General features: G+C 30.9%; 1 protein-coding gene across 1 annotated transcript in view; it reads left to right on the top strand.

Moving 5' to 3' along the window:
- Nucleotides 1–13,195, top strand: part of LOC117104053 (latent-transforming growth factor beta-binding protein 1-like) — a 20,291-nt gene that overhangs the window by 4,087 nt on the left and 3,009 nt on the right. The window contains exons 3-12 of the mRNA XM_033244707.1: nucleotides 4,252–4,305; nucleotides 4,839–5,096; nucleotides 5,763–5,882; nucleotides 6,669–6,794; nucleotides 7,417–7,539; nucleotides 9,044–9,163; nucleotides 10,160–10,285; nucleotides 11,528–11,668; nucleotides 12,254–12,394; nucleotides 12,885–13,013. Of these exons, the coding sequence (XP_033100598.1) occupies nucleotides 4,252–4,305; nucleotides 4,839–5,096; nucleotides 5,763–5,882; nucleotides 6,669–6,794; nucleotides 7,417–7,539; nucleotides 9,044–9,163; nucleotides 10,160–10,285; nucleotides 11,528–11,668; nucleotides 12,254–12,394; nucleotides 12,885–13,013 (1,338 nt within the window). The remainder of the gene's footprint in view (nucleotides 1–4,251; nucleotides 4,306–4,838; nucleotides 5,097–5,762; nucleotides 5,883–6,668; nucleotides 6,795–7,416; nucleotides 7,540–9,043; nucleotides 9,164–10,159; nucleotides 10,286–11,527; nucleotides 11,669–12,253; nucleotides 12,395–12,884; nucleotides 13,014–13,195) is intronic.

Genomic DNA, 13,195 nt, shown 5'->3' with positions numbered 1-13,195 from the left:
ATATATATATATATATGTATGTATATATGCCTAAAGATGGTCCGACAGGAAGTCAGATAATGATTCTGACGATTGGAGGAATGACCACAGATCCCCTCAAAATCCGACAATTTAGGAATTTGAAAAACTTATTTAATACATTTCAGAGTCTCAAATTAAGTTTACATAGACTTTTTCTCCCCCGACGAATTGTATTTTTTTCTCCTCGGTGCTGGTGTAGGGACGCAGCTTTCCCCGACGGAGGGGACCTGCTCCCATTGTCGCCACCACACTTTTATTTTTGTGTGTTGGACCTTGTTCATGAATTTAGACAATAATTCTAATCTTATGTAAGTAAAATTATCGATAGCCTATTATCATATTTTGTGGATGGCTAGACACATATATACATTCAATAATTAGATAAAATTAGGTTTTGGTCACGAGACATAATGCATCAACGAACCTGATCATACCATACTGTGGGCAATAATTCGTTAAGTCTACAATTCATAATGGAAGACCTAAAACAGATTATAGATCTAACGCTACATAAATCATAATTATTATCGAACCCATCTTTGTTAAAATATGTTACTATAGGCCTATGAGTAAAATAGTGCAGCGATACGTTTCCCTCTCAAACCAATTCCCCTCCCAATGGCATGGCAGTGGCGTATCTAGGGGTGCGCGGGGGTGGGGGCACGCCCCTCCAAAAATTTGTCGCCCATTCGCCCACCCCCGCCAAAAAAAAAAATCACGGTCAAGTAGTTACAAGTCAACAAAAATCATCTTATTTTGCGAATTAGCTCCCCTCAACTGATCATCGAGCCCCCCTCCCCATCAGGACCCCCATTTCAAGACTTCTAGATACGCGACTGGCATGATGACAAACAAGCTTTTATTCTACACAGATGGGGACAATTTTGTAATTTTGTTGCAGGTCTCTTTGATAAAACAGATGCGCATCCACCGCCCCACAAGTCATAATTATTATCGAAGCCATCTTTGTAAAATAGGTGCTGTTAGCTGATATTTTGAAACTATAATGAGTGAAATGATGCAGCGATACCTCCTCCTCACAAATTTCCCCTCCCCAGTACCATGACAAACAAGCTGTTTTATTAGTTTTACATATGGTAAACAACTTTGCAGGACTGTTTTGCATGCCTATTTACTATCTTTCTCAAAGTCTAATTAATGAATGTGTTTAATCATCAAGTGATTTTTTTTCAACATTGAAATGTACAAAAAAGAAAAGAAGTAATTTTTTGAGACATTTTGAGACTCAACGTTTCGATCTATTTGATCATTTTGAAGAATACTGATGAGAAAATCTCACCCATCCATATATATTTACAATACTTACAGAAGTATAACAAAAGTAAATAAAAACCGACTAATCACTTTAAAAGGAACACTTGATTAATTAGTTTAATCCAATATATAATTCTTTTGTTGGTGTCCCCCATCTTGTTCTTAAGTAATGACAATTTGCTTAAATAGGGAGGTGTATGATGGTCTTTGGACTCTAAATTGATAGCCTATGTCAATTCTTGATAACGGACCGATCTATTAGTGTTTAATTATTAACGATTAACATTATAACCGCCGGCAATTGATAATAACCTTTGTTCGATAATATGCTCAAACACAAGAGTAGAAGATACCTTATATTTTTCAATTAGTGATTAAAGTAGGCCTACTGCGTAATTATAGGCAAATGGACTTTTTAATGACAGGGTAGGGGTTAAAAATGGAATAAAAAGCTGTTGTAGGTTTATTGCACTATTAATAAAGGATTCTTTTGTACTGTGGAAAGTAGTTTGGCGCAGCGAGAGAACGGTTCGGGTTTCCCAACCTTGACGTCGGGAGTTCAATCCCTCATCCCTCGCGGTGCATTTCACTTGTGTCCTTGGGAAAGGCACTTTTGCTTCTCTCCACACAGGAGTATAAGTGGGTACCTGGTAGGTTTAAATGCCAAAATGCGCTGATGTAGCAAATGCAAGGTTGGAATACTACCCCAGGGAGCTTGGGTTTGTGTTCCATAGGTGTTTAATCCAATGACCGTGGTAATGATAATGTGAAGCGCATAGAGGGCTTAGCAATATGCGCTATATTTATTATTATCATTATTATTATGATTATTATTATTATTATTAATATTACTGCTGTCAAAGTAAAGCCAATGCGTTAGGTTTTTTTTCTCGATAACTCATAATCTGCGTCCTTCGCACAAGATTGAACAAAAGCCATGTGGGATTGACTCTAATTATAATTTTTTTATTATGAAAAATATAATCAATAATGAAAATAGCAGTTACAATTCGCTCTGTTGCCCGTGCTCTCAGATTATCACATGATGAGTAACCAATTGCCATTATTATGTCACCCGTTTGTTTGACAACACAAAATGTTATTATTATTATTATTATTATTATTATTATTAATATTATTATTATTATTATTATTATTATTATTATTATTATTATTATTATTACTGCTGTCAAAGTAAAGCCTATTCGCAACCAGTAAAGCTACTCAGGAGTAAAGGATAACATGGTTCCGATTAAGAAGTGAAAAGATCTTGTAGATTGTCAATGCGTTAGGTTTTTTTCTCGATAACTCATAATATGCGTCCCTCGCACAAGATTGAACAAAAGCCATGTGGGATGGACTCTAATTATAATTTCGTTATTATGAAAAATATAATCAATAATGAAAATAGCAGTTACAATTCGCTCTGTTGCCCGTGCTCTCAGATTATCACATGATGAGTAACCAATTGCCATTATTATGTCACCCGTTTGTTTGACAACACAACACTTGCCCATCTTGTCAATTAAAAGAATCAGTCATTGTCATCTCGATCCCGACATACTTGTCATCAAAAAACCCACGTTCCATTTTCAGGAAAAGAATTCGGTAATCTGTTCAATAATCCAGTTACTTATCAAACCAATTAAATTCAACAGCTGCTTAAACTACAGCCCCAGATTTCAACCGGGCTGTATTCTTCAAAATGAATGCCCTTCATTTTCCAGCAAAAAAATAGGGTGTGTCCGTCGGTCTGAAGCTTGTCATTAATGAATCATAACATCTTGGTACTTGTCTTGAATTTAATCACGTTTTGATTGATGTCACTGTGGAAGTTTCTTATGTTTCTAGGCTTACTGGCACCGGGATGGGGTGTATTGTCCTGTACAAGAAAAATCACTGGGTCATGAGATGATTTAGGCCAACTGATGTCCTCTCTTCAACATGCTCTATCTTGTTCCATTTCTCGCTTCAGACATTTCAATTATTGTTATTTCATATGTAACTGATTTTTTTTATTTCCATATCGCATAAAGAGCGAAGATTAAATTATTTATTAATAGATTATAAAAATACTGATAAGATTAATAATAATTGTTATTATATTGTATTATGATTGCATATTATTACAGTTGAACTTGCCTAAGTTGAATCCAAAAAATTCCATTTAAATATTGTTCGACTTAGATAAAATTCGACTTACAGATCGTTAATTAATGGAAAACACAACAATTTGGTATGTCAAATAAAATTGACTTGATGATTTAGGCCAACTGATGTCCTCTCTTTAACATGCTCTATCTTGTTACATTTCTCGCTTCAGACATTTCAATTATTGTTATTTCATATGTAACTGATTTTTTTTATTACCATATCGCATACAGAACGAAGATTAAATTATTTATTAATGTATTTATTAATAGATTATATAAATACTGCTAAGATTAATAATAATTGTTATTATATTGTATTATGATTGCATATTATTACAGTTGAACTTGCCTAAGTTGAATCCAAAAATGCCATTTAAATATTGTTCGACTTAGATAATATTTGACTTACAGATCGTTAATTAATGGAAAACACAACAATTTGGTATGTCAAATAAAATGGACTTAAAAATTATTCGAGTTAGGCAAAGTGGACTTAGGCAAGTTTAACTTATTTGTATTAAGCCTATTATTATAAATATTATTAATATAATTATTATTAATATTATTATTACTGTTATTTTATTATTGTTATTATATTATTAATGTTAGTGTAAGTATTATTATTAATAATATTTATTTAACATTATCGTACTAATCTTTATAACAATATTCATTGTCATTATTAATATTATTATTATTATTATTATTATTATTATTATTAGTTGCTGTTAACTTTGTTTTAAATTAATTTTCAAATTCTCAGCGGATTTTGAGTGACTTATGTACCTTACCATTTTTATAGGTGCATTTTCTGTAAGTTTAACCATCACCCCAGGATTTTCCACTGTAGAACCAGGTAGGAAAGTATTAAGATTACTATCATTATCATAAATCAATATCATCATCTTAATTATATTATATTATATTAAGCATAGGGCCTATCCTTTCAATTATATTTGTAATAAATGTAATTTTAATCTCTCTTTTTAGAGTGGTATAGCTTATGAAGTATTGCGATTATCATTGTTGTCCTTATCATTAATAATAATAATAATAATACTATCATTATTATTAGTATTATCATCTTTAATACTAATGTCAATTGTATCATATTTTATTATATTAAACATATTATATTTAATTTTCTATTATATTTGTAGTGAGTGTGATGTTAATCTCTCTTTTATGATATCTTATATGATACTTCGAGCTCCGCTTTTGCTGCATTTATATAATGTATATAATCATGGTGGAAAAACAATAAACTAAAATAATTCATTCTATCGTAGAGAAAGAAACTTTTTTTTTTTAATTACGCAGTTCAATTTTTTAATAATTCTTTAATATCCTAAATAATTTGCTGATATATCTTCTTTTTAACATTTTCAGTGACAACAGATGTACCACAAACAGTTCGACCAATTACTCCTCCCCCTCCACCCTCTCCACCACCGGCACCTCCGGCTTCTCTTTTCACATCTGTAAACGGCTCAACTGTTGCGCCACCAACGAGTATGACGCCTGTCAGAACAACGATCATTGCGCCGACAATAACTATCACTAGCCTGGTTCCAAATTCACCAAGTTCTGCGGCTCCATCAGTTTCCACGGTTACTAAACCCTCTCCAGTTGCTACAACCCCAGGAGGTGAGCTTCAAATCCGCTTATAGCAACTAAATTTCACTCTGTTTTGTATATGCGCGAAACATCACTAGTTCTTAACCGCACTACGTTTGAACGAAGATATCAATTAGGAAGCCCTCACCATAGAGCAGTTAAAACAGACATGTTATCTGAAGAAATACCATTAAAAATAATGTAATAAATATTAGGCCTATTTGAAAGGTAAATAATTTTTTTTTAATCTGACAAAGAATGTCAAATAAAACCCCTCATACAGGTGAACGTCATCCACTTGATCAAAGGCATTGGCAGTGAATCCGCTCACCAGTAGGTCTAGAACCTGAATTTATATGATAATGTAATTATGTAATTGGTGTTTCACACTGTTAGATGCAATAAAGGAATAAAAAAATATGTAATGTATTGTTAATGATGCACCAGAGAGCGCCTTTCGATCTGGAAGCTTTCGTAAACTTTTGCAAATTGCTTTCAACCAATATTCTAAAATCCTATTTTGAAATTAGTGCCGTGAGCGTACTTTTTCTATCATACTGATTGTGCGCTATATAAGTGTTCATATTATTATTATTATTATTATTATTATTATTATTATTATTATTATTATTATTATTATTATTATTATTAGGGTATTATTATTAATATTATTGTGAATTTGTGTGATCGTTTTAGATGGTGATGAATGTAAGAAAGGAAATGACTGCGAGCAAGTTTGTGTGAATACGCCTGACGGTCATGAATGTCAATGCTTGGAAGGATACATGCTGTGGAGGGACAAGACCAGCTGCCAAGGTCAGTTCATGTTCTAAACTATATCAAATAGATGCTTTATTTATTATTATTTACTTGGTATAATATGAAATCATCGTATTGTCATTGTTACATGTATTCCATTCCTTTAAAAGTAGGCATCCCGCTGTTGGATGGTAATTGAAATAAAATAAAATATATACAAACAGCAGCCAAGGCGTAAATGAATGCATTTACATAAAGCATATCAAAATATAAAAAAATATTACATACAAAATCTAAAAATTGCAATAAGAATTGACAAAATATTAAGAATACAAAAAAAGACATCGCATTGAAAATTACTAAATTTAATTAAAACACTTACAATTTCATTGACATCTAATCACGATACAATATGAAAATATGAAATTTGAATTAATATTCTAACATTACCTAATAAAAATATTAATCAAATTAGGAGCATAAAAATATTGCACATAAATAATAGACAGAAAAAATGTAATGTTTATGTGACGTATATTTTTGTCAAGATCATAGCACAATTTACTTTAATTTTAATAGGTTATAGGTATGAAATAAATATCTACGATTAAAGACAATCAGAAATTGCAAACAAAATAAATATATGATGTAAAATTTTATCAATTCTATTCTAGTAAAGAAGCGTCATTGCTAAACACATTTACTTTTCTTAAAGATTTACGTTTCTTGTATCATGCATATGTTTAAAATTGTTTAATTTTTACTGATATTCAGATAGTCCTATGTTAAAATACATTTCATTTTTAAAAGTACTTTCACTAGTCGAAACTTTATATATTTCAGATATTGATGAGTGTAATTCAATCTATAATGATTGCCCGGTGAACACAAAATGTGTTAATTCTGTCGGTACATACACTTGCGAATGCATTGAGGGGTATAAAAAGAACAATGACGGGGACTGTGTCGGTAGGATTTTTTACATTTATGTTTAATTATTATAGATGATCACAATAATATAATGATGAGGATGTTGTTGTTCTTGTTAATGAAGTTGATTACGATGATGAAGATTATGGTGATCATTATGGTTATGATGATGATGATGATGATCATAATGATAATAAAGATGATGATGACGATAATCAGGACGTGACGATGATGATAATGAATCTGATTATTATGTTGATGAATTAAATATCTACAATGATAATAATGATGATATTGGTAAAGATATTAATGATAACGATAATGTTGACAATGATTAAAAAAAATATGGACGATGATTACAATAATGATAATTATTATGTTGCTGTTGATTATGGTGGTTGTGATGATGATGATAATGATGATGAGATGACGATAATAATGACGATGATGGTGATGATAATGATGATGGTGGAGTTACTGATGATAATGATGATGAAAATGGTGATAAAGATGATGATGATGATGATGGTGATAATAATGATGATGATGATGATGATGATGCTGATGATGACAACAATGATGATGTTTGATGCTGATGACAATGTTGAAAAAATTATATTCTGCACATTTGATATATTCAAAACAAGCAATCATTTTTTAGATGTTGATGAATGTTCAGAAGTATCTAGACCATGTCCTTCAAATTCTGTTTGTGAAAATACTGAGGGTTCCTACATCTGTAATTGCGATGATGGTTATTTTCAGAATGGTGGCAGTTGTACAGGTATGTAAATGTGAAAATCATTCAAATTTTATTTTGTTAAATTAATAATTCATTTTAATTTTAATCATATTTAACTTATCCGTCCGTTTACTTTCACATTTAATTCTATATTATTTTAATCATTTATTTATTGATCCATTCGTTCCTTCATTTATTCAATCATTTATTAAATTTATTAGGTTATTCATTCTGTGTTTGATAATATATTCATTCATTTAGTAATTTGCGTTCGTTCGTTTATTCGTTAGTCGATCATTCATCCTTCGTTTCTTCTTTCATTCGTTAGTCATTTCGTTTGTTCGTTGATTCACTTTGTTCCGCCTATTCTTTTCATTCCTGATATCTCTTAATAGTTTTCTTGAGGTTTAATTTCTGTTTAATAATTTTAGGCCTCAATTTTCATTTGTTGAAGCGGACACCCAAATGTTACTGCCACATGGTCTCCCCCAATTAAAGACCATTTCTGGGACCCAGGTTTCCATAGTCTGTGTGGTTTGACGCAGCGGGAACGGTTTGGTTTCTCAACATCGAGGTCGGGGTTTCAAATTCTCACACATGTGCATTTCGCTTGTCTGCATTGCTTCTCTCCACGCAAGAGTATAAATGGGAACTTTTTAGGGGCCTGCCTGCTTGCTACCAGCAACATTGTCCCAATAACACTAGAAAAAAAATGCGCTTTATAACCTCTAGGATGATACACACTCAATTCTCATGAAGGCAAGACCTTAAGGAAGAGGCGCATTATAAATGCCTATAGTACCAGGTCTTTAGCAGCTTCGATCTCTAATTAGAATAATAAATTTAAAATACATTTGTTAATTTGGGACCACCGAAAAGCGGTCTTTAAGGCCCAATAACAAAATTATTGGTTTATTATCTTCGCGCGCGTATGCCTTTTATGGTAGGCCTATTGAAAAAAAATATATTAAAAAATAAAAATGTTTAGAAAAAAAATTAATTGGTTTTGTTTTGGAAAAAATATTATTTTTTTCATTTTATTAGTAAGATATTGTTTGTATTATCTTAGTCATGTTTTACTTTGAATATCAATGCTTCAGCAAACAAGGGTAATATTTAGCAATAAAAAATAAAAATGAAAGCCTCCCTCCTTCATCACTTTTCTAGCCTAGATAGGGAGATAAACTAATACTTGTTTTATAAGGCCAATTAGTGGTGGTCTTTAATTGGAGGCGTTTTTAACTGGAGGGAGACCATCTGTACTTACTTCAACATGCTCTATTAACAATAATTAATTCATTTTAAATCCATCCGCCTATTGTATTTATTTTGCCACCAATTATTAGAATTTTATAATCTAAAAAATAAATAAATAAATGAAACCAAATAATTTACTACCTCATTTTAATATTAATTTTATTTTTATTTTAAAAAATCCTTGTATTTATTGTTTAAAAATCATTTGGCGGTTGCGATCACATTGGTTGTGCAAATAAAATAAACTTACGTCAATAATGTACAGAAATTACAATATTTTGTTCTTAAGATATTGATTATTGTGAGATGGGAAACGACTGTGAGCAAATATGTAGAGATGGCACGTCATCCTTCACATGTGACTGTTACGCAGGATATACACTCAATTCTGACGGCAAGACTTGTAAAGGTTTGTTGAAGATGTACATTTGCAAGTGACAGAGGTACATCAGTGGCGGCACGATCGGAGAGTTAGGGGGTTCTTCCCCCCACCGCACCATCATCAGACAGGCCTGGACCCCCGTCATCAATGTGCCGATCCAAAGAACGTTATTTCAGCTGTCCATACCCAAAATAGTGGTCTAACATTTGTGTTCATACTAAGCCAGAAGACCTCTCCCATTAATAATCGCTACCAGTATTCTCGGTACCATACCGACCGTCAGAGGCTGTAGTCGGTGCCTTAGTTCGTACCGCGTGTCAGCGTTGATGGATCCCCTTTTCGGTAAATTTCTTTAGCCCCAATGGGTACATGGTGTTGTTGATTATAATAACACTGACAGTAATAATAGATGTAAAGTGCTACATTTCGGAGCCGGTGAAATAATATTGATAATGATAATATTTATTATGATAATAATGATAACTATACTACTACCAGTACTAGAAATAATAAATGGTGATAATGATAATAATTACAACAAAAATAACAATAGCTACTACTACAACAATTATTATTATTATTATTATTATTATTATTATTATTATTATTATTATTATTATTATTATTATTATTATTATTGTTATTATTATTATTATTATTATTAATCATATTATTATTAATTGATTAAATTATATTATTGATACTGATAGTATTAGTAATAATGATAATGAGAATAATAAGGATAGCAATAACGATAATATATTTTTTTACAAAATTTTGTAATAATTATTTTGGAAACCAATGATATTACTTGATATAATGACAAAGATGATGATGGTGATAATGTATTATTATTATTATTAATATTATTATTAATAATAATAATAATAATAATTATTATTATTATTATTATTTATGTTATTATTTTTATTATTACTATTATTATTATTATTATTATTATTATTATTACTATTATTATTATTATTATTATTATTATTTATTAGTATTATTATTCGTTTGAAGATGATGGAGAAGACTGTTCACTCACATGCATTAATGGGTATTGCGTAGCTGGACGCTTTGGAGACAGCTGCAGGTGTTCACCTGGCTATGAAATGAAGGATGATAACGGTACCATTTCGTGTGTAGGTAAGGAACTAAAAACAATAACACGAATTTTACCTAGAAATTTAAAAGTGACCAGCCATTATACACATTCCTTCTTTGGGACACGGCCCTTAAAACAACACTTTTTCGGCCACGAAACGAGGAAAATAACACTAAGACCAACCATGGACCAACATTTTTGGTTTTTGGACCCAAAGATGCGTCTCATGAACTACGGTAGTTCAAGAGGCATGTAGGTAGGCATGTTCAGTCTCTGACCAACCTCAATGTTCAAAAATGGTTTCGTGTTTGGTGATAATACGTTAAGAACTTGGGTCATCTTTTTACCATTTTCACGATAGTACAAAACATAGGCCAGCTACGTTAGGGGCTGAAGTAAACATGTCTCTTTATGAAAATGACAACCAAAAAGGTGTTTTTAACGTGAAAACAGACATCATTGTATTGTGCTCTTTTCTCCATACCATGATTGATGAAATTGTATAGAGAACTTTCAATGTTGATATATTTAGTAATCAATTTCAATCCCTCTATTCAATGTATTTATATGTTTTTTATTGCATGTGTATATATACTGTCTCTTATACACATCTAGAGGTTTTGGTTTGAATATTAGGATGGTCAGACTATGTGTGTTCTATGAAAACCACCTTTATTTTATTATTAAAAGATAATTTATTATCATTATCTATTTTTGCACACTATTTATGTGTTTTTATGTACATTTATTGAATTCTTATAAAGAATCAAGTTGTTTTCTTAGAAATAATGTGATTGAACGAATTAAAAAAAAGATTCTATTTAATCAATCTTAGTCAGTCAATCAATTAATCAGCCAATCCATCCATCAATCATTCAATTGTTTAATTAATCATCTGTCAATCATTTATCTATATTCATGTTTTATTGTTGTTATTTTTAACTGGCATTTTGTAGGAAGTTCACTGACATAGATATTTGTATTTGCCATTCTTATTGATTGATTTTTTATTGTACTTTGTATTATCTTTGTAAAAATAAATTTTAATTATTCAGCGCTTTTATCTTTTGTGTAAAGGCGCTATATAAATGCTTTTTTAGTAATAATGATGATGATTATGATGATAATAATAATAATAATAATAATAATAATAATAATAATAATAATAATAATAATAATAATAATAATAATAATAATAATAATAATAATAATAATAATAATAATAATAATAATAATAATACCACCTTTTCATTTTGGTTTTCTGATTGATATTCTTTTTGTAGACATCAATGAATGTATTCCTACCACGCTACCAGAAATTCCTTTCAGAAAATGTAAAAGTTTATGTGAAAATTTTGATGGATCTTATAAATGCAGTTGTTTCAATGGACAAATCCAAGCGCCAGATGAACGTACATGTATTGGTAAGTAAATGATAAAAACACCCATATTTGAAAATTGATGGACCTTTCCAGATGTCAATCAGTTAGTAACGAACCAATCAGAACGGGGCCACATTTACGCGTTTTCTCCATAAACATGTTTACGTTTTCGTCTTTAGGAACTTAGCATCAATATCTATTTTGTACCACTTAAATTAAAGGACCGATATATTTGTAAAAATACACACATTAATGGTAATATTAGTTTTCAAATAAAATTACCTAATTTTCTATACTGTAGAGCCCTTAGATACTTTTGCTCGGCCTAAATTTTCTGGATTTCGCAAAATAAAGTATTTCGCAGCCTCGTTTTTAGTTAACATGATCTTTTTTATTAGGCCTTTTTTTCTTAGAAATAGATTATTGCTATTCGTTGTAATAAACGTGTTTTATTGACTTTTTCTTATTACTGATTTTACTTCAAGAATTTTCGATCATTCCCAACGGTATGTACCGATATTTTATAATAATTCATTGCACTGTATATGTTTTAAATCTCTGCACGCGGCGTGTTTTTTTAACAAATAAATGAAATAAAATAACTGAATGCACATGTTTTCCTATCAGATATCGACGAATGCGCAGACGACGCGTTGAATGACTGCGCACCCCCATCGGAAGGCGGTAATTGTACTAATCTTGAAGGCGTGCGGAAATACACATGCTCTTGTATGCAAAATTACCAAGGCAACGGTAGAACATGTGAAGGTATGATTATTTATCACTTATTTTTTAATTTTTATCATCGATTTGTTATGGACAATAATGTAAAATAACTGATAATGAATATATCACGATGGCTTGCACAGAATACAGTACTAGAGTTATTTGGAGTTTGTTTCATATAAATTCGTTTTTTATTCTGATAAAACATTAAACAAAAATAGCGAATCACCATCTTTGAGGATGAGAGCTGCGCTACTATTGCGCAGGTATACGGTTAGAGCTGATACTTTATAGCAGATATAGCATGGTTTTGTCATGAGCAAAGTATTGCGCTGTGGGCAACAGTTGTCAACTAGGTAACAAATTTTCTTTGCGTCAACTTATTATTTTGCTAAACGTTTTGTTAATTTTCATATATATGCCTTTGTCTGTATTCATTTTGTATACAAAAGGAAAGAATTTCAATACACCTTGGTATTCTGCTGACAATAATGACATCGCAAATCACGAGAAACCTATTTATTATTTTTAGTCATGGATACATGTTCGAAAATTCCATGTGAAGGGGAGAACTTTATCTGTGAGAATTATCCTGGTGGCCGTAGGTGTCTCTGTGAGCCAGGTTTCTATATATCTGAAGATGGCATTGCCTGCAAAAAAGGTAAGTGGTTATTTAAAGCAGTTAATTGATCAATTATTCCTTCAATCAATCAATCAATCAATCAATCAATCAATCAATTAATCAACCAAATTAATTAATCACACAATAAGTTAATCAATTAGTCAATCGATCAATTAATATATCAATTAGGCCTACTTATTATTTGTCTCTTATACACATCT

The sequence above is a fragment of the Anneissia japonica genome, unplaced genomic scaffold, assembly GCF_011630105.1.
Source record: "Anneissia japonica isolate Jap-2015-1 unplaced genomic scaffold, ASM1163010v1 scaffold287778_len1315358_cov176, whole genome shotgun sequence".
In the NCBI taxonomy this organism is placed as follows: domain Eukaryota; kingdom Metazoa; phylum Echinodermata; class Crinoidea; order Comatulida; family Comatulidae; genus Anneissia; species Anneissia japonica.
Note: the sequence above shows the minus strand (reverse complement) of the source record. Positions and strands in the feature narration are given on the sequence as shown.